This window comes from Aplysia californica, unplaced genomic scaffold (assembly GCF_000002075.1).
Source record: "Aplysia californica isolate F4 #8 unplaced genomic scaffold, AplCal3.0 scaffold00724, whole genome shotgun sequence".
Taxonomy (NCBI): domain Eukaryota; kingdom Metazoa; phylum Mollusca; class Gastropoda; order Aplysiida; family Aplysiidae; genus Aplysia; species Aplysia californica.
Genome location: NW_004797994.1, coordinates 282,710 through 305,488, shown reverse-complemented (window position 1 = coordinate 305,488; position 22,779 = coordinate 282,710). Strand labels below are relative to the sequence as shown.

Here is a 22,779-nt window from a genome sequence, read left to right as displayed (position 1 = left end):
TACTGATGATAGGTTTTCAGACACAAACTGCCCCAATTCCTCCAATTTAGAATTGTGTTGGGTGCTAGAAGAAATGTGTTCACAACTATTGACGAGAGTGTAGCAATGACAATGAAAAATTAAATTTTCGTCCGAATTGCTTAAACATGGGCTTAAATGAAAATAAAGTAAATTCTTAGATGAACTATGGTTTTTAAATTTTAAAAATCCATTGATAAATAAAAAAGTTATTGGGATTTTTGTTTGCAAAATGTTGAAGGACCTTCATACTGGAAAATGTTGCCAAAATGTGGGACATGTCTTCTTGATGTATTTTGAGGAAAAACTGTTCATAACAAGTCAGTAATGAATTGGAGCCTATGAATGAAACTTGGCATCTGCATGTGATTTTTAGTGCAGAATCTAGATCTAGTAACCTGCTATCACTTTTTCGATGTCTTTATTACTTTGGATCTTAAAGACTGATATTTGCGTGAAATTTGTTGAATTGCGTGACTTTGTTTTTACCGCGACGCGATCACCCCTTCTTAAACTCAGTAAAGCGCTTTCGGGAAAACCCGCGATGAAGTCATCGGTGACTTATTTAGTTTTAGGCAGCCAATCACATGCCGCCTTGCGATCACGCGCCTCTTGCATGCCGGCACCTAGCGTTTGGAATGCGTGATCTAGTTTCCAGCTCTAGTGTTTTATCAATGGATGGGTGGTAATTTTAAGTTGGTACGTAAAATGTACTACGCAGAGATCTGAAATTTTACAGCAATAAAGAAGACATGTGGGGCGCCTGTGTGGTCGGCGATCAACCCGCAGCTCCGCTTAGTTTTCGAACCGCAGAGGAAATTAGCACAAACACGGCAATATCTCCGGTTCTAGAAATCGTTCGGGATTGTACGCTGGCGTGTCGTTAATTTAACCTTTCCTCTGATTGGTTGCCGAGTTTAATTTATTTTCGTCTTCCCGTAACTATACTTAGAAGAGAGTCACTTCTGATTCCGAGCGGCCCAAAAACTACCCCTCGCGCGGAGGCCGATTTCCGGCCCCAGGCGCAGCGGGCGATTGGCATTGCTAAAGAGTGAGCATAAGAAGGAGTCACATTTTCACTGTTTACAAAAATGGAGATACGACAAGAAAGCACTGAAGTCGCGACATATCAGTTAGATTGATCGAAAATTACAACAACAAGAAATTTATTAAACAGCATAGATACTATATGACTAGACAGGATTTTAGACACAAAATCAATTTTGTTCGTTTAAATTTAAACAGAATCATTATTTTAAAATAAGCAAATGGACGATGGAAATAAATGAATAAAGTTATGGTAGACAATTACCGTAGATTAAATATAATGAAAGGTAGACTTACTAGGCCTAGTTATGACGCCGGAGAATAGCTTCCGATCTGTTGACCGGCGCGACGCCGGAGAATAGCCACTTGCATAAAATATGAGGGAGGAGTTCCGCAGAGGGCCGGCACTTACCATGTCAAAGTCAACTGAGCAAACTATTCAAGAGTTTGTGCACTTAAAGAATCCAATTGATGACTTACATCAACATTTTGGTAAATTTTAGGACTTGGCGAGCTAATTTTTTCGAGGCACATTTGACAGCTCCAGTTGAGGACAAATTCGAGTTGTGTGGAATCCGCCATTACTTACCTTCTTCTGTCGACTATTGAGAATGTCAGACTTCCATTTTGGAAGGAGAGAGGGTGTGTGTGTGTGCAAAAACAACGAAACGCCAACAAAAGGAGAGTGGGGGGGGGGGGGGGGGGGCACGTCCACTCCCGCCAATGTCACAAAAATAATCCGTTTTGCAAAATACTGAACCAAACTTTTTTCTGTAAAGTGGTCATTTTGTTGTAAACATGATCACGTGCTAACAAGTAGTTCCACATCAGAAACATCAAACAAAGGCTTTCACTGTAGTTTTCTAATTAAAACTCAAATTTTTATAAAGCTCTTTTTTATTCGCTTTTGCAAACTCGCTGTGGTTATTTTGAGTTGAAAGAGTTGGATACTTGCAACAAAGGACCCAAAAAATTATTTGAAAAACGAAGTTTAAAAGAAGTAGATCTTTTAGTGAATGCGAAAAATAAGATAGACTATGATCTATGGCAGCGACAAGAAAGTGAGAGCCGTGAGACACTTGTTAACATCGCATATCCGTTGTTCATCCACTCACACGTGAGTGAGAGGCAGCCCCGGTGTTCAGATATCAATCTACGATAAAAGCCAGGGGTTGGAAAACGGCAGGTTTAAAAAATTTCATGTTTTAGGATAGTTTATGTATGCCAACTGCAATTTTATATATTTTGACCCTTGATACTTACATAGATGCTAGACGGTTGTATATATATATGTGCGTGTAAAGATTGTGAGAGGGCTCTCGTGGTTTATAGGTTACAGTTTTTTGATCCCATTCAATAGGTCCCAGGTTCAACATTTGACTGCGACGGAATATAATAAAGTCGAACCTGCCTAAAAGGAAACCTGTATAAAACGGAAACCTGTCTTAACGGAATCTCCCCACCCCCCCCTTGATATATCCCTCTTTAATTACCTGTATAAAACGGAAACCTGTCCTATGCGGAAACGGAAAGAAAAATCCGCTCCCTTCCAAGGGTTTCACCTGTGTAAGACGGAAAATGCTTTGCCCCCTCAGCCCTGATTTGAAACAAAACTCGCAAGTTTGGTTCCGTCGGCTCTAAACTTAACGCAATGGCCATGCTGCTGGGCGAGGAAGGGGAGTAGGGGTGCAATTTGGGGGTAGATGTGACCCAAGGAGTTTACAGTCTGTTCTAAGCTCCTTGATGTGAGCCCTGAGCGATGCAGATGGTCAGTGTAGTGTGGGTGTGAAATCTCACAACTTCCCGCGAGAGTGCTCGAGTAGTGAGCCACTATGGAAAGTTTCCTGGGTAGCCAGAAGCCAGAGATGTGAAATTACATGACCAATGCCTGCCGCCCTGATCGTAAGGCCAGCCGAGAAAAGAGTTCCTCTTATTGTTGTTACAATGCTGGCTGTGAGGGATGGCATTGGTGGGTGGGGCTAAGGGTGGAAGCAAAGGAGATGTTCAAACGTTTCTGTTTTTAATAGGTCAAAGAGTTGTCCTATGAAAGGCAAGCACTGGTGGCAATTGGATTAGTAAAACTGACGCATGTCATTATCAGACAGGATAGCAGTTGAGAGGTGTGATGTTTTGACCACTGCTTGCCGATCGGACAAGCGATCCTTGATCCCACCGGCTGGGCCTTTGAATCCCCCCCCCCCCCCCCCCCCCCCTAAAAAAAGAAAAAGAAAATATATAGGCATGTTTATTTATTGCGTAACTAAGTTAACATTATTGTAAAAAATGTTACCATTTTTTAAACTTACAGTGTTCTCTCTCTTCTCTCTTTCCAGGTTCGCTCTGCACAGAGTGCTGCTGCTCCTGCTGCTCAGGCTGCTGACTTAAAGAAATTTGAAATCTACAGATGGGTAAGACATTATGCCATTATTATAGGTTTTAGATGGTTGTCTCATATGTTGCAATATTTGTATTCAAGCTATTTGTGCTTTGAAAGTTGAGTGTATTTTTCATTGCTGGATTGTGTGCTTTTGTCAGTTATGGGAGTTTCGGAAGCGAACTAGTGATTGGGAGTTAACACTGCTCATGGCAAACTAGTATTAATTTGATGTGTGAGAACTTGGATGATATTGTTGTAGATTTGTGTGTTGTGTGAGTGTTGTATGTGTGTGTGCTGACGCACACACGTGCACAATATGTGTGTGTTTGTGTCTGTGTGTTTGTGTGTGTGTGTGTCTGTGTGTGTGTGTTGTTTGATGCGTGTGTTGGTGTGTGGAGGGGAAGCCTGTTGTGGCCTGTTGGAAATGTTTGTGTACCTGTTTCCTTAGGATCCCGACAAGCCTGGTGACAAGCCTAGAGTTCAGACATACCAAGTCGACCTCAATGAGTGAGTGACATTGTCTATTGTCCTTGTCTTTGTTTATTATTTTGATCTTTTCTTCTTTACTTTTACTTTGGAAAACCTCAGTGATGGAGTGACATAGTCCTTGTCTTTGATTATATTATTTTGGTTTCTTCTGTCACCTCAACTTTAGATGCTTTGGTATGGTTATCTCATTTTGACCTCATAGGCTCCTTCTTACGGCTGTCTTTCCTCCACTCTCCTTCACAGAGAAGCTGTTTTCATTTCTGGTTATTTTGTTGTTTGAAAGTCATGCTTGGTGACATTTTGTTTTAATAAGGGGAAAAAATCAGCCCATGACTTTAGGATTTGATGAGGATGGTACAGGGAGGGAAACTTGAATAATAATAGTTGAAATAGTAAAGCTGTTTCTTCGTTAAATCTTTTGTTATTTAAAAATTGATCAGACTAGGTTTGAAGTGTGAGTGGACATAATGTTTGGATTAGTACTAGAGAGACTGGGGAAGGTAAGAGATTAATCTGTGGGGGTAAATTTGATTGTTTTCTTTAAGCATCAGAATCAGTGATAGAATAAAAAGTTACTCCTTTTGTGGAGGGAGATTTTTTAAATCAGTTGTCTTTCTTTAAATGGTTGGGTTTTGTCATTTTAGAAAATTGAACTATTGAATATATTTTATTTTTCAATTCTTCTTTATTTTATTATTTTTTCCCCTTGCAGCTGTGGTCCCATGGTCCTGGATGGTCTCATCAAAATAAAAAATGAAATGGATGCGACTTTGACCTTCCGTAGGTCATGCCGTGAGGGTATATGTGGCTCGTGTGCCATGAACATTGATGGCACCAACACTCTAGCATGCCTCTAGTAAGTGACAAATTCCTACTCTTGTTTACTGACTGTTGTGATCTCACTGCCTTTCCCTGGAATTTTGTTTGAACATGTCTGAAGTGCTTACAATCAATTTTGTGTGGTTTGTGAGTGTAGTGGCGTACTTTGCTCCTTTTTTATCAAACATCTGTGATCTTTATCTATCCTTCTTTTTTGTGTTGTACCATCTCTAATCTTCGGCTCTTATTTTATATATGACTTTATTGTGTTGCAAGTGCTGTGAAAAACTCCATTAAGACTAAAAGAGCAATCAACTGAAAGTATTCGAATCTTGTGTCCAACATACCTTCTACAGACCAGGACATGTTTTCCATTGTACCCAGCCAACACAAAGCAGAACTGGTCTGTTTTGGCTTTTATTTCTGCCTTAAGCAGAACTAGTCTGTGCTGACTTTATTATACTTTATATAGCTGACCTGTTCCTGGAAGCCCAGATGAGAGCCTATATCAAATCCTGCACCCCTTGCAAAATCAATATTAAAACACAAAAGGGCTTCTAGTTCGCATTGCAAGTTGCGGGAAATGCAACAGCAAGTATCATTTACTTTTTGGTAATAAAAGTTTTGTTTCGATTTTTGCTTACTGGAAGTAGTTTTTGTGTAGTAGATGATTTTGCAAGCTCACTTCATCTGAGCCGCAATGCTTTCCTTTAGTCACAGTTGTCTAGATTTTGGCAATCATTATAATATTGAGGCAGACATGATTTTAGATTTACAACGGAAATGTGATTTCCAGGGCTGCCCAAATCCACCAATTTTTCCAGTAGTTACTGATTTTGGACCTTTTCTACCGCCATACCGATAAAGGTGTAAAAACTACCGGATTTGATATGGATGCCGAGAATAGAAGAAAAAAATGAAATGACCCATTCAGCAGTGCTTGCAGTCTTTCTTTTTTGTACGGAAATCCGTACATCCTGAAACTTACTGCATTATCGTATCAAGAATCAACTCCATCCATTTTTTAAAGACAAAGAGAGAGGCATTCAGATAGTATTTGCTTTTTGGTATTCCGTAGTAAAGGATCTGTCATTTGCTCCTGTGACTTCTCGGATATTAACCGTAACTTGCAGCATTCCATTATCCTTCTATGCATCGATTGTGGATCAGTCTGCAATACATTTTCACGCGCAAATTAGCTCAAATCTGACCAGTCACGATAGTGAATCTTCCTCCTTTCTTTCATTTGCTCACTCTTTCTGTCTTTGGGTTTTTGCTTGAAAGTTTGTGTGTTGGTTAAGAAAACTGAATTGTGAGTGAAGAAAGAAGATATATATATATCAAATTTTTTTTTCTTCAAATCTGCCTACATATGTAGAAATTGTCAGTATGGGGATTCTACGGCAGATGGATGAGGTCGCAGTGCAAGAAATTGATACTAAAATATGGAATAAGTGGAAGTGGTGCTCTGAAATTGTGACATTCGACAATTGAAAGTGTAATAGGGCAATAATTAGACTAGAGTAGAGGCTTGGTGACTGCATCGTAGAGATTGGTGTTCCCGAATTTGCGTATTGTCAATGTTGCGATGACAAATCGAATAGTGGCAGTTGAAAAATACCATTTTCATGACTAGAAAAGCTTTAAATTATTTCAATTTCTTTTCTTAGCTGTCACTTTTTGCTTACACCCATGAACTCAGCTATTGAGTTTTAGTTTTCCTTTGATACGTTTTGTCATGCAGGCTTTTTACAATCTCTGAATGCTGAAACCCAAAGATCGTTTTGATAGTTGATGTTTTGGCTTTTCTGCAGGCCCAGATCAGGATTTATCTTTATAGTTAAAGGAAAACTAGTTAAAATTGACTGTCACACAGGACTTATCGGCGCTCTTTTGCTGTGCCATTGTCAGGAAATATGTTTCAATATAGTCTCTTGGTATGTTCTGTGGCTTCTTAAGTCAGTTGGCATTCATCCTGCGTTCATATCCCTGTTCAATACCGATTGATAAAGGTGCCTTGAAGGACAGTCCATAAATGTTTAATGAAATAAAAACCATACCATTTCTTCGACATTGCTCACCTTCAATTATGAACACCCAACCCCCCCTCCCCCACGTACCGATACACACATGTCCACACAAGCAGTACAGTGATGGCAAGTTTTCACCGCTTGGTTGATCAGCTGTTTCTGCTCGGGTTTTTATTCCGTAAATTATGATCTGAAATAGCGGGATCTTAACTGAATATAATTCTTCAGAGTGGGATCTTACGAGTGAGTTTGGTGAAGTAAAAATTCTGTTTTCTTAAAACAGCGAGATCTTAAGGGAACCAGGATAATAGGCGATTGGATCTTAGATGAAGAATACTGTAGTACAAAGGGTAGCAGAAGAAAAACTGACATCTGTTAGATCTGTTTACTGCTTGTTCAGAGTCTGGAACGTGTCTTTTCATGTCTTCTTATTTTAAACTTATCTACCGTTGTTTTTGTTTCAGCAAAATTAATGACAATGCCAACAAGCCAGTTAAGATCTACCCTTTACCTCACATGTATGTGGTCAAGGATTTGGTTCCTGTGAGTTTTGAAAATTTTTCTTTCTTCTCTCACTGTAGACTGTACTGTTTGTACTGTCATTACCACTGTTATAAGTTGTGTTTGGTTGGAAGGCACCATTGGTTAGTCTTAATTCCTTGTTAGAGAGTGAGTGGCTTAAATAGAGAGAAAGACGGTTTATGTATCTAAATATGTGTGATGTGTTTGTGGGTGCTTATATGAATGATCATTAATATAAGGAAATCATATTATAAGTTAGAGGTACTGTAAAACTGTATTGTATGGGAGGGGCTGCCATAGAAATGGTCCGTATTATTATGGTTTTTGTTACTATTACATTAATTTATCATTATTGTTATTACTATTATTACTATTATTTTTGTTGTTTCTGTTTGAAAAGTTTTTTTTACCTGCTTGATGATGGTCAATGGTCATGCAACAGAGAAGTTCTTCTCTTGAACTCAAGATTGTAAAAAACAACTTGCTACATTGTCACTTGAAAAACTGTTCATCTATCAAGCGCATTTGTTTTTCAGGATATGAGCAACTTCTATGCCCAGTACCGCTCCATTGAGCCTTACCTAAAGAAGAAGGACGTGAAAGATGGAGACATTGGCAAGGAATCTTACCTGCAATCTGTGGAGGACAGAGCAAAGCTGGTATGATCATTTGATGTCCCCAAAAACGCTCCCTGGCCTTTTTTTTGTTTTGATTTTTGTTCGAAATAGGAATGTCGCTCAAAGAAAATGTTATTAACATAATACTTAATCTTTTCTCACACCTGTGGCGGGAAGCGGGACCAAGGGCTTAATTCCTGTCGTTGTCTCCCCTTGCTGGACCAATACTAAAATGTGAAAGCGCTTCAAGTTCACTGCATATATATCATTTACTTTCTGCTAATCGAAATTTCGTATCGGATCTTGTTTATGGGTAGTACATACCTGCCAACCCTGCAGTTTGGTCAAACTGACAATCCACCGATTTTGAGAGATTGCCAGCGACAACTAGCGCCCCAGTCTTCTTTATTGCTGTAAAATTTCAGATCCTTTTGTGGAGTAGGCCTACACTTTACGTACCAATTTAAAATGACCACCCATCCATTGATAAAACATTAGAGCTGGAAACCAAATCACGGACCCAACACGAGAGTTACTGGCATCGCCGACATGCAAGAGGCGCGTGATCGCTAGGCGGCATGTGATTGACTGCCTAAAACCTGAGAGTATAGAGTTTTACAGTAATACAATGTTAAAACTGCTAAAACTAAACAGGTTACCAATGACGTCATTGCGGGTTTTCCCGATACTGCTTTGCTAAGGTGTAGAGGGGTAATCGGCCACAGTTCAAGAGATGTCGCGCAATTCAACATACAGTCAAACCTGTGTAAGACGGCCACCCATTGTCAAGGAGAAAAGTGGCCGTATAAGACAGGTGGCCGTCTTGGGCAGACTGATCAAGATGAAGAAAACAAACCTTTCCCATCTGTGGTCCCAATCGAAAGTAGCCGCATTGTTGTTGTTGATGTTGTGGATGTTGGTGGTGGTGGTGGTGGTTTGTATTTTGTTTGTAATTTTTATTTTGTTGCTGATTTTGCACAAGGGTGACAATAAAATGAAATGTATCAGACGAGGAAAACCGAGTGCCATGTTAAAACAAACACATGGGTCGCCACCACTCGAAGAACGAACGACAAGTTCATGTTGACGTCCTTTGTTACAGACTGGGTAAACAGTGACCACTCATCTCACTTACGATTTGTGTATGAGTTCTGGGCGGGGTTTATGGGTTATGAGGGATCACACGCCTACCTCACCAGCAGCTGAAAATTGGTAGCTATTGGTCAACAGTGGGAGAGGCCTACGCAACATGACCGGTTGGAGGGACTACCTAACAACAACGACAGGTGATTGAATTATGACAGCTCTCCCACAAAGCCAGGGGCCAATGCACAATTTTTGACAAAACATAATGGAGTCACTAAGATGGCCGTCTAAGACAGGTGTTATTGCTTAGTATGATAAGGGTTGTGTGTTAAAATATGGTGGCCGCGGCCGCGTTGGACAGGTGCCCGTTTTACACAGTTAAATTATATAGAAAAAACGCAAGGGGGAAATGGAAAGTGGCTGTTTGTACAGGTGGCCGTCTTATAGAGGTGGCCGTCAGGGCAGGTTTGACTGTATTTTCATGCAAATTTAATATTAGTCTTAAAGATCCAAAGATAGACTTCGAAAAAGTGCTAGCAGAATTAGATTCTGCACTAAAAATCACTCGTAGATGCCAAGTTTCATTCATATACCTCAACTCATTACTGACTTATGAATAGTTTTTCCTCAAAGTAGGCCTACATCAAGAAACATCCCACTTTTCCTATATAAATATAAAGGCCGTCTTTATTCGGACTCGAGTCCGAATAGCATTTTTTCATATTCGGACTCGAGTCCGAATAAAAAAAAATCATATTCGGACTCGAGTCCGAATATGAAAAAATGTTATTCGGACTCGGGTCCGGAATAAAAGGAAGTGTCTTCGTTCTATAGATCTAACGTTCAGTGCTTCCAATTTTCCGCCATTTTTTAGTTTCCCCCACACCTTATCTGCCGATCCGATGCCCACCGCCTCATTGATACGCCCCCCCCCCCCCCCATGTTTCCCATTTTTTTGTTGTAGAAAAAGGTAAAATTGAAGATTAGCAGACCACCTGGCACCTGCATATTATGAGCTGTGTAAAAAAAAAGACCTATTTGTTCAAATACACAAGCCTGTGTCATCTCGATTGTTTACCAAGAAAAAGTTGTGTTGCTGTGTAGAGCCGAGCATACGGCAACTTTTGATTCCATAGACCAGCGCACAATTCATTATGTAGATCTACGACTAGATTAGCTTATTATTGTAATAATGATCAGTTGCCGGAGGAAAAAAGACTGACGCGTATGCGACGTTCAACGCCCAGACCGTTTGTGCCCCTCCCCGACACACACACACAGCCACACGTGTGCAGGCCACCCATCCGACCCCGACACACGCTAATGAGCCATCTTTAATTACTTCTGATGACCTCTTGACAAATAAACATTTATTAGAAGCGCTATAACTTTTCAGGCCGGCCTCAAATTCATCATAAGATAAAAACTCGGCTCCTGCACAAAACGTCATTTGCCCGAAGTGATTTCGGTCTCTACCCAGCCTGAGGCGAGTCACGAGTGAGGCAGAACAGGAAGCGAGAGTCACGAGTCACAGGAAGTCGGAAGTGATGTCATGCTGGACAAGAATCAGAGTCCGAATAACATTTTTTCATATTCGGACTGTCCGAATAGTCACTTCGTTCAAAGTCCCCCAAAATTTTGAAACAAAAAATCCCAATAACTTTTAAATTTATGAATGGATTTTTAAAATTTGAAAACCACAGTTCTTAGAATTTACCCATCTTTCATTTAAGCTGGATAAAAATTTAATTTTTCATTGTAATTGCTAATTTTTTTTTTTTCTCTTTGTCTTTTTCTACATTTGTTTGAAGTCGCAAACACACTCATGTATGTGTGGGTCAAAATATTAATAAGGGTCCCTAATTAAGTATGCGGCAAGTGGTAATATAGCATACTACAGATTTTTTAGGTCAACTACAGATTTTGGCCTTGGCAATGTTGGCAGGTATGGTAGTAGTTTTTGTGTAGCAGATGAGTTTGGAAGCTCACCTCAACTAATCCATAATGTTTTCATTCCGTCACCTCTGTCAAGAAGCTAGTGTTCATTATAATGTTGAGACAAAAACGCTCTGTGTTGAGATTTTTTATTATAATGGGGGAAATGTCAAAGGCTATTACATAATTAGCTGTGCAGTCTCGGCATTGAGAAGAATAGGACTGACGTGGTGCTAGCGTGTCGTACGAGGCGACTAAATGGCGAACCAGGTAGTGACTCCTGAAACAGAGTCATCCTGCCTCCAGGTTGGGGGTTGAGTCACAAGGCTAACAACCTCTCTCGTAAAAAGAACCTGTTACAGAAACACATACAAGCAAAAACCATTATCACTGCTTGGTTGATCGTGGATCTTCTCCAAATGGAGAGTTTATGATGTAAGGCAGTGAAAGCCGAAAGGAAGCTGCTGGGCAGAAGCCTCCACCATCATCCAAGTCCAAGTCTCTTCGGATCGGCTCGTGGAACGTTACGATCCTTTATGAGGCTGGAAAAACTGCACAAGTTCTCCAAGAAATGTGCCGATACCAACTACATATACTGGGAATCAGCGAGACCCACTTGAACCAGTCTAGACAGAAGCGAATGAAAGAGGGGGAGCTCTTCGTTTATTCAGGAAATGACAGTGATGGACCACACAGGGAAGGAGTAGGGATGATCACATCAAAAACAGCTCAAAAGACATTCAGGGGCTGGGAAGCACATGGTCCAAGGATCATCATGGCCTCATTTGGAACTAAGAAAGAACTCAAGGTAAGAGATGGTAGGAAGAAGGTCATTAACATGAACATCATACAAGTGTATGCTCCAACCAATGATGCAGAAGTGGAGAATAAAGATGACTTCTACAACCGCCTGCAGAATGTCATCGACAAACTTCCAGGTAAGGACATCAACATTGTCATGGGAGATATAAGTGCAAAGGTAGGTTAGGACAATAGTCACAATGAGGAAATCATGGGCAGACACGGATTAGGAGAGGCAAATGACAATGGAGAAAGGTTCCAAAACTTCTTTACATTCAACAACTTGGTCATTGGAGGTACAATCTTCCCACACAAAAGGATTCACAAGGCCACTTGGGTCTCCCCGGACGGAACAACGGAAAACCAGATTGACCACTTTTGCATCTCCCGAAAGTTTAGACGCTCACTGGAGGACGTCCGAGTCTTACGAGGAGCATACGTCGCATCAGACCATCATTTGATCCTTGGAAAGATGAAACTAAAACTGAGAAGATATGCACAGGTCGCCGCTGGAAATCGTCTAAAGTATGAAGGGAGCCTTCTGAAAGACCCAGTAAAGAAGAATGAGTTCAAGTTGGAACGAAAGAACAGATTTCAAGCCTTTCAAGATCTGGATGAATGTGAAGTCAACAAACACTGGGTTAAGTTAAGAGAGGCAATAAATGCAACTTGCCAGAGCACCCTAGGACCCAAAGACAACACCAGGAATGAATGGATTTCACAGGACTCTCTAGACAAAGTCAAAAGAAGAAGAGAGCTGAAGGCCCAAGTCAACAACAGCCGTACCCGAACTGATAAACTCGCTGCACAACAAGAGTACACTGAAGTAAACCGGGAGGTAAAGAATTCCATCAAGAAGGACAAGAATACCTACCTGAATGGCCTGGCCGAAAAGGCAGAGAAAGCAGCAACAGACGGGCACTTGAGGATTGTACACCAGACTACAAGAACTCTTTCAGGTAGGTTCTGCAAGCCCACTCTACCAGTGAAAGACAAAGAAGGAAAGACTATCTTCAACCCAGAGGGGCAACTTAACCGATGGAGAGAACACTTTGATCAACTACTGAACAGACCACCTCCAGAAAACCAACCAGAAATTCTTCCAGCCAGAATTGACCTCCCAATAGACACGGAACCACCTTCAAGAGAGGAAATTGCAGCCGCTATAAAAACACTGAAGTCCCACAAGGCAGCTGGTCCCGACCATATACCACCGGAAGCCCTTAAGGCAGAGAAAGATACGTTTGTGGAAATTCTATATGCTCTGTTTGAAAAAGTTAGGCAAAAGGAGGAAATACCATCAGACTGGAAGGAAGGCCACCTAATCAAGCTGCCAAAGAAAGGAGACCTCAGCAACTGTAACAACTACAGAGGCATTACACTCCTTTCCATACCTGGGAAAGTCTTCAACAGGATACTCCTGGAGAGAAACAAGCTGGCAACAGATGAGAAGCTTTGAGGAAACCAGGCAGGATTCCGCAAAAGCCGATCATGTGTGGACCAGATCGCTACTCTACGTATAATTGTTGAGCAATCGCTTGAATGGAATTCACCACTCGTGGTCAACTTCATTGACTATGAAAAGGCGTTTGACAGCGTGGACAGGGAAACTCTGTGGAAACTCATGCCGCATTTTGGAATACCTGAGAAAATCGTCAAGCTGGTGAAGGCCACCTATGATGGAACAAGCTGCCAAATCTTCCACGAAGGACAACTCTCAGAACCATTCCGGGTACAGACAGGAGTGCGACAAGGATGCTTGCTCTCACCTTTTCTCTTCATACTGGCAATTGACTGGGTCATGAAAGAAGCCACCAGAGGCAAACATAATGGAATACAATGGATCCCTTGACAGCAACTGGACGACTTGGACTTCGCCGATGATCTTGCACTGCTCTCTCACACACATGCTCAGATGCAAGAAAAGACCAAGGAACTCAACAGCCTATCAAGGAGTGTTGGCCTACGTATACATCCAGGCAAGTCAAAAGTAGTGAAGCTAGGAAAAGTTTCAAACCTTGCTGTGACAGTGGAAGACACTCCCCTGGAAGAAGTGGACTCCTTTACCTACCTTGGAAGTGTCATCGATGGTAAAGGTGGAACCGAGGCAGATGTTAAAGCAAGAACCGCCAAGGCAAGGTCAGCCTTCAAGCAATTATCAAAAGTCTGGAAAGCAAGCAACATCTCACTGCGCACCAAGATTCGACTTTTTAACTCCAACGTCAAGTCTGTGCTCCTCTACGGCTGCGAAACTTGGAAGACAACGAAGACAGTACTGAATAAGGTCCAGACTTTCATCAACAGAGGAATGAGGAGTATTCTAAGAATTAAGTGGCAGGATAGAATAAGAAATGAAGAGCTGTGGGAAAGGACAGGACAAAAGGATATAGAAGTAGAAATAAGACTAGGAAAGTGGCGATGGATGAGACACACCTTAAGAAAGCCCAGCGGAAACATCACAAGACAGTCACTGCAGTGGAACCCACAGGGAGCACGAGGCAGGGGTAGGCCACGGGAAAGATGGAGGAGATGCGTGGAAAGGGACATGAGAGAAATGAAGCTCACTTGGAACAAGCTTGGAAGGATGGCTCAGGACAGAGATGAATGGAAGGAGCTTGTATGTGGCCTATACCCTGCGAGGGGTGAAAGGCATTGATGATGATGATTACATAATTGTGATAGAGGTTTAGAGTTCATAGTTGGAAGTGAATCAGCTGAGAATAAAAATTTTGAAAATGAAACTCGGAGATTATATCTGAGTACTGGCAATCACTGAGGGGGACTGAAAGGTTGTGCTAGATCTAGGTCTAGTTCTAATGTTAGATCTTTGGTGTTAGATTTTTGATATAAACAGATAAAGAAAAATACCTTTTTTTTTATCCTGATCATATAGTATAGGCCTACATAAAGGAACTGAGTAGCTTGAGGTGGCCATTTATCAATAGGAGATATTAATCATAGCTATGAAGTTTGTGACATTTGTTAATTAAACCCTGTTTAAAAAAAACAGCAACCAAGGTTACTAGTTTGGAAAACTTTTAGGATATGTGCTTGGATGATTTTATTGTCAATTACACTTATATCAAGCAATTTTGTTTGTACTCACTACACTTCTGTTTGGACAATTACCCATAAACAGATATCTGTTTGTGCTACCATTTTCCCAATTTTTAAAAGGTCATCAAACAAAAACTGCGACAGTTTATAAAAAATTATGTTTGAAGCATTGAAGTGTGCTATTTCTAGTGTTTCTGTAGTGTAAATTTATGGTGTATATATGATGTTTAGTGGTTGAATTCTTTTGAACTTTTAAAATACAGGGTGATCCAAAAAATAACTACAACTTTTTTTGTTAATATTTTCCTCCGCACTGAAGTTTTGTGCTTCAAATTTGTGCACATTTGGATGTCAAAAGGAATTTGTCTGATATTCATTTTGGATAAATCTACAGAATAGTTTTGGTTTACACAGTGCTTAAAAAAACCACCCATTTTCAGCTATGTCCCCATTTTTGTAGAATGGCCCACTAGTTCGCATTAGGCCTACCACTAAAAATCCCCACAATTGAGTTACATTGCATACTGTACAGTGGTCTAACATGCCAACAGAAGTTTGCAGATAGTTTTTCTCAAGTTTTCTTTGACTGCTGTGATAGTTAAGATTAGCAAAGAAAAGAGAGCTTTTTGTATCGAGCATTTCCTCACCACCAACTCACTTTATAAGTTTTGCACAAGGTACAGAAATATTGTTAAATGGCTGATGTTAGTACCTGTACAGGATCAGAACTAAAATTCCCAGACAAAACGACCATTTCAGGTCAAACACACATCAGGCCAAAGGGTTAGAATTCGAGTGGCCGCTGGATTGGAAAAGTAAAGTAAAGTAGGTCAAACACTCCCCGTTCGGCCCCTTTTAAACGTTGCCTGGGTGCAGAATTCAGTAGATAAGTACCATGAGACGTCTGTCCATAGACGATGTCTGCAGCAATGAAATTCCTTCATTTCAACTGTCCGCATGTCAGCAGTGTGTTCATAATGTGGACATTTCCTCTATGACAATTTGGTTCCTTGGCAAAGCCCATATTCACCTTTCAGGTTATGTCAACTCCACCAATGCTGTGTATTTGGGCAACCTCACCCCCCCCCTCTTTTCTCTAGAAACAGCTCCATACCATAGTGTATGTAGCTTTGAGTACTCATGGTTGAGTGGATCCTTTTTTGGGGGCCACCTTTGAACATTATGAACGGCTGTATCGAGTCTAAAGGAGGACTTAAATATAGACCATTGATTCTCGGAATTCGAGAATGAAAAAAAAAAAAAAAAAACCTCTGTAGGAGAAAAGAAATAGGTTACAGGGATGGAAAATTAGATTTAAAACATAAAAGGAAAGGAAAAAATCAAACCAACCATTTGATGACTTCCCTTACAAGATCTTTTAAATTGGCGCATTTTGCTCTTATAGGTGGTTTTTATAAATCCCAGACTCAAATGGGTTAGTAAAAGTGCAATATGGCTTATATTGATAGTGCAGTACCATATATGGTACCTTTTCTTTGTGCCTGGCCAGGAAGGTGCATGTTTGATTCTTGAAGGTGAAACTGTCTGACTTGTTCCAAATTTGCCAATTGTAATAATTGTTTTGCTCCTCCATTATCACAAGTAAAATCACGTAGGAGATGGGCCGCTCTGACATCAACCAGAGTTTCGTTGGGTACTTTATGATAACAGGTCTTATATTACATGGTAATTGAACTTAAAATCCTTTGCCTGTTATGTGGACCTCTTAACCCTTACAGAATATGATGTTTTATTCCTTGTTTCAAGAAAAGGTATATGTAATGAAAATCTTTTCAGTTTTTGTCTCCGTTTTATGACTCAAGACAACAGTGCCTTAAAAACTTATATTTTTCTCTCGTATGAGTCATTTTTTAAAGTCTGTAGGTTAGTTGTAGATTAGTTTGTCTGGAATATTGATGCATCACCCATATGTACCCTTGGTAAAGCTTCATAAATAAGATCATCCTTAATTGCTTCTGTAACATAATGTGTGTGATTCTGTCTCCCAGGACGGCCTGTACGAGTGCATCCTGTGTGCCTGCTGCAGCACCTCCTGCCCCAGCTACTGGTGGAACTCTGACAAGTACCTGGGACCTGCCGTACTTATGCAAGCCTACAGGTGAGGAGAGTCTTTTATGGAAAGATAGTGGTTTCGCAATGTTACACCACTTTGTTTCTTGTTCTTGTATTATGGTTTGGCGTCACACACCCCCTTCCCCATTGCGAGGAGTGTATAGTTGGTGTGATTCGTGTATGTTGTTCTCCTAGTTTGTTAGTTTTTCTAGTGTCTTAACCAATTATAAACCTACATGTTTTCCGAAAATCGACCCGACCCGCGACCCGCGACCCGGCCGATGCTATCGCTAGGCCCGCCTGTATTAATCAATGTGCGAAGTGCGAGGCCTGGCCAATTGCCAGTCCCCCCTTTTCTCCAGTTGGCTTTGTCTGCACACTGTTTCTGTTTTTTGTGCCGACTTCCGACGTCGGCATTTCCGACATAAGTAAAAATACGAATACGAAAAAGGACGGCAACCTAAATTAGATCTACTTTCAGTTTCGTGCTCAAGCCGCCATTTTGAATTTCGTCGTTGACTGATTGTTCGGATGTGTGAATTCATCTCAAGGCCTAGACTACTCACTTGTTCTTCTTGATCTAGATATAGATCATTATAGACCTCTATGGAGGATTCATATTTCAATTCTATTATTGGTTATGCTGTTAATGTTGGTAATATAGCATTTCATCCGGTGCGTAATTTATTAGACTCAGCTGAATCCCTCTGTTCGGATGCGCATTTCGTTCAAAGCCTATTCCTATTCACTTATTCTACTAGATCTAGATCTAGATTTATTTAGATTACTATATGGAGGATTCATATTCTAATTTTATTGTGTTATTGTATCAGACTTTGCCTATTACCTATCATAGCAATGTAGGCTATTGCGCTTCTTGTTTATATGGGGTGTGGTTTTTTTTATTTTAGACTTTAGCAGCCTTTTTTCCCACATTTCTGAAGGGCCGTTGCAGGTTCTTTTTGGGGGGCGGATACCCCCATCATGTACCCTTAAAAGTGCTTCTATTTTGTGAGGGAGGACTTCCGTAATGAGGGACCACTATAAGACAAAGTAGAATAGAAGGCTACTTTTTTTAAAAGGGTATGGGTAGGGTAGGGTTAAGGTTAGGCTTAGTGTTAGGGTGAGGTCCTTCCTTTTATAATGCCCACAAAAGCTGTTATGGGGGGGTGATTGCGTGGTGTATGCAGAATTTTCTTACAATCTGGTTTGGATGAGGCTCACATGCAGGTGGCGTTGGCGGCCTAGTGGTTAGGCTCTCGGACTTGCAACCGTAAGGTCGTGGGTTCGAATCCCGTCAGGGGCCCGACGTTGTGTCCTTGGGAAAGGCACTTTGCACAAATTTTCCTCACTTTACCCAGGTGGAAATGGGTACCTGGCTATAAACAGTGAAAGATCTTGTCAGTTTGATAGTGTTTGAGCGCGTGAAATCCGCAGCTTGCACTGTATGCTTCCTCGGAAGCTGAGAATGTTTCTGAGTGTTCTCAGAGGGTCTGCTGGGGTAATAATAGTTGTAAAGCGCATAGAGTATGCTCTTCAGCATGGATATGCGCTATATAAATGCAATTATTATTATTATTACTAGTTCGACTTTGTGTGGAGCCGATCGATTCTCAACCTAGAGCGACGTGGGGCGGTGTTTCTATCGATGAACGCACGACATTGCTGTGCTATACATTTCTATGAGGTCTTGGAATACTGACAGATTAGATCTGAAAATGAGCCTATACAGCGAAAGTAGTGTTGTTTTTCTTTCTTTGAGTTTTGAATGGTCGAAATCGACCCAGAACTAGTGCCGGGGGGGGGGGGGGGGTGATTTTAAAAGTAAATATGGCGAAATGTAGGGTGTGATGGAGTTGACACTGGGCAAATTCAAGGAAAGTTTAAAAATACATAAAAATTAAAAGTGAAGTGATCTTGGTTTAATAAAAACACGTTGAAAGTTAATTTCTCGGTCTACCGAAATATTGTAACTTTAAGTCACCAGAGGAGTTGGTTATTTTTTCATTCCACAAAATAGATAGGTAACAAGTGAAAAACTGATAGTCACAACTGTAATGGAAGAAATAAATAACTTGTCCATATTGTACCGCAGCGTTTTGCGCGAAATATCATTTCGTAAAGAAACTTACAAAATGAATTATCTAAAATAATATTTGTATATTTTTAGAATGTTATTTCCCTTTTCCAGGAATTGGGGGCATGCATCAGGGCAAATCTTCAGGAGCTGAATAATCACCAGATAGTTATGTGTGTTTCTGTGATGACTCGCTGAAATTTGCAGTTACTTTTTTATTTTATATTTATAGGCCTACTAAGTGGATGGTGGAGATGTGGTTTACCATTTATTTTTTATTTACTTATCTAGTTGGGTTAATGATTGTTCGAGTAATATATTACTACTTTAAACCTGTTTGCTTTTAAAATAAAATAAAGTTAACTCTTTATCTTCAAAGGAGGTAAACCTGCTATGCCGGGTCCCTCTTTTAGTGTGAAATCTAAAAATAACATATATGTCACTAAATTGTTCATTAACCCACTCTAGCTGGCTGCTTCCGTTTCATAAGCCTAGTACCATTACAGCCAAGACCGGCCAGCGCAAGTAGCGTTGTTTCTAGGGAAGTGTATACACTTGGTAACCGTCGTATTTAACCGGCATTTCGACCGATCAGAAAATGGATGATCATTCTCTTCTTGAGAGCAGCAGGGACATAACTCTGGAAATTCTAGTTGGACTAAATTCAATATATGTAAACAAACTGCAGTTTACACAGGTCACGCAAGCTAAGATTGAGTGTTCTTCGCAAGCCGCCTGCATGGCGCTCAGACTGATAAGCAAACTTTTGGATAATTTTAATGAAATTATCGGTGCTGGTGGAGAAAACCCACAGAATGGTAGCAATGGAAATGAAAGTGACATTGAAGATGATCTAATTGTGCCTTTGGAGGGTGATTCGGACAATGAGAATGAGGTCAATGAGGAGCATATGACTACGACTTTGACTCAGCTGATTTTATCTTTTATTATGAAATACAGTCAACACAAACAGTAAACAAGTAATTTTTAACTTAAAATTTATTCAGTGAAGAACTTGTTTCAAGATTTTTTTGGATCAATGGACTGGTTATTCTATAATGATTAAAAAAAAAATACCCACTACATCACAAACAAGGATATATTCCCCTTTGTGTGGTCCTAAGCCATCTTCCTACTGGAAATCCAGTGGTGCTGAGACAAAACAAATGAGCATATTTTGATAGTTCTTCATCTAATGAAAGAACTCCTGGTAAGAGAGACCTGACCGGAAACTAATTTAATGTTGAAGCCATTGTAAAGGAATGTGCCTGACGTATTTTTTGGTTCTAATTTCTCCCTCTACACTGACCTGACCACTGACTGGTCAACAAACTAAATGTGGTTATCTCTAAAAGTAATTCGTTACTGCAGGTGGATGATTGACTCTCGAGATGACTTTGCAGAGGAGCGCATGGCGATGATGGAGGATGGCTACAGTGTGTACCGCTGTCACACCATCATGAACTGCACAAAGACTTGCCCTAAGGTCAGTTGGGAGTTTGTAAATTGTTATAAGTTGAGGCAGTTCATTACACACCATAGCACATAACTTTCTTGCCTTGACTTTCATTGTCTGTGGGTTCAGTATAACAATATGGAGCTTGAAGCAAAGTAGCCTAAAGGCATTGCATAATTTATTCATGTGAGAAGGGATCTGTCATCTTGCCCCAGGGGTATTGTGATGATGAGATTGGGTTAGGAATTAAGGGGTCATTAACAATTGGTAATTAATTTTTCTTTTCTATCTAGAGATAGAAAGGGGGCTATTCTGACGTATGGTTTTAAACAGAAAAAATTGTGGTCACTTTATTGTTGCATTAACTGGCTTGAAGTACAGATGTTTCAACCCCCCGGGGTGGTGCCACTGACTGAAGTGTCTTTAGACCATTCCCAAAAAGGGGGACATTTCTCATTTTAGTGCACAGTAGAATTGTAAATGGGCTTATCTAACAATGTCATGCTCATAACTGTGCCTGAACTACAACAGGGAACTGCTGCTTTTCCATTCCTAATCCTTACTATCGTCATTTTCCTCGACTTCTTTTGTATGTTTGTTACACTCTTGTGACCCGCTATTTCCGGGGTGCCTTGATAGTCGAAGCAGACTTTGTGCTGTTGAAGCTAGAGAGGTGAGCAGAGTAAGTCTGATTCCCTGTAAGGACTTTTCTGTTGACATCCACCCCTTGGCACTCATATAAACTTATGCATTTGCGAGCGCCGTAAAACCTCTACTAAAACTAAACTAAACAGATTTTTCCCTTTGAAAATAAGGTAGGTTTTAACCTTGAATATTTTAAATTCTTACTTCCATGCTATCTCCATTTTTCGTGATGTTTTCTTGTGGTGTAAAATATTTCACATTTTTCAAAATGTTTGCCTTGTTTGTATGCAGGGTTTGAATCCAGGCCGAGCCATCGGAGAGATTAAGAAGATGATGATGACTTACAACAAGCAGAAGGCTGCCCATTGACGTTCTTCGTCCTTGCTGGGAGGTAGACTACCCAAGCAGTGGGGGGCAGGCTAATGGGCTGAGGGCGCTGTGTCACTTTGTCGCTTATGTACATATGCTTACTGGAGATGGGCTTTCATTGGATGGGGCTATGATGATTCGTGTTGAGGCGCAGATGACAAGTTTTCCAACCGACACTAGGGTGGAGAATTTTCTGGAAGTTAGAGGAGCATTTTTATATGTCAAGTTAATTCTGTAAAGGACACAGTTACAATCAGCAACTTTTGTATTTAGCCCTGTTTGTTTGGTTAAGAAGATCTTCACCATTCTCAATGTTGGGTTGAGAAATTGTGTTTTTTTACAACAAAAAAATCTTGAAATGTGAAATGTTACCCTTGAGTAGGAGAGAAAAAGGCTGTGTAGGATAACGTTCCCACTTGTTTGTGGAAGAAAGGTGAAGCGCAGACTATATGTGTGGAGAGATCCATGTGTTTGATACCACTAAATAGTCATTACCAAATATTTTGAAATATGTATATCACTTTCGTATCTGACATTTGTCGGAGAAGCTGTCTTTACCACACAGGATAGCAAGAATGTCTTATTAACACATTACACCCTAAGGGTCTGGACGGGAAGTCCATTCCTAGATCCTAAGCAAGAGGAAGGAACCCACCTTCTGTGAATACAAGTGTTTAAAAGACACATTTTAAAAATACGAAACAGATTCCAAAAATCTTGAAAAAATATAATGTAGAAAGAGAATTGAATGTTGTTTCAGAAAAATACAACTTTATGTATGCGGAAATTGTTGGAAATGTTTTAACTTTAGTTCAGTCAGAGTGGTCCGACCTGTCACTGTCACTTTCTGTCTCGCGGTCGGGCCCTAGATGTAAATTCGACATCTGATAAATCTGAATCGCCCCAAACTCTTGCTTCAACGTTTTCATCAATATCTGGTTTATCATATGCTTGTTTTTGCTCAAATCCATCGTTATTTCCTTTTTCAAACTCAGTCATGTTGCTTTTCAACAAGTTGAGACACCTCGAAGTGTCAGAAATGCGATCGCACTTCGATCGGCTCTAATTCTAAAACTACTGGCCCAGAAAATTTCGTTTCATTATTAAACAGAAGAAGAAACAATTTGTAATAACTATGTAAATCAAAATCTCGGCCCCAGAGACTTCGTTTTTAAAGACCTTAGGCTGTTTCGGGTGTAAGGAAATTTTCGGGTGATCCCAGGCGAGTTAGGGTGTAATGTGTTATTTAAATACCCAACAGTTTGGATTTGTACATTTTCTGCAGCATTCTTTTTCCAAATAGTCTCTTATGTCTAGTTGTGCAATCTCACCAGTACCTATAAATGAGAGAGAAAATCAGA

At 40.4% G+C, this 22,779-nt stretch overlaps 1 protein-coding gene across 1 annotated transcript in view; it reads left to right on the top strand.

Annotated features, from left to right (window-relative positions):
- LOC101847845 (succinate dehydrogenase [ubiquinone] iron-sulfur subunit, mitochondrial) overlaps nucleotides 1–22,779 on the top strand; it is a 24,484-nt gene extending 1,705 nt beyond the window's left edge. The window contains exons 2-9 of the mRNA XM_005108826.3: nucleotides 3,399–3,473; nucleotides 3,891–3,949; nucleotides 4,644–4,787; nucleotides 7,245–7,323; nucleotides 7,839–7,961; nucleotides 16,808–16,917; nucleotides 20,320–20,434; nucleotides 21,341–22,779. Of these exons, the coding sequence (XP_005108883.2) occupies nucleotides 3,399–3,473; nucleotides 3,891–3,949; nucleotides 4,644–4,787; nucleotides 7,245–7,323; nucleotides 7,839–7,961; nucleotides 16,808–16,917; nucleotides 20,320–20,434; nucleotides 21,341–21,418 (783 nt within the window). The 3' untranslated portion in view covers nucleotides 21,419–22,779. The remainder of the gene's footprint in view (nucleotides 1–3,398; nucleotides 3,474–3,890; nucleotides 3,950–4,643; nucleotides 4,788–7,244; nucleotides 7,324–7,838; nucleotides 7,962–16,807; nucleotides 16,918–20,319; nucleotides 20,435–21,340) is intronic.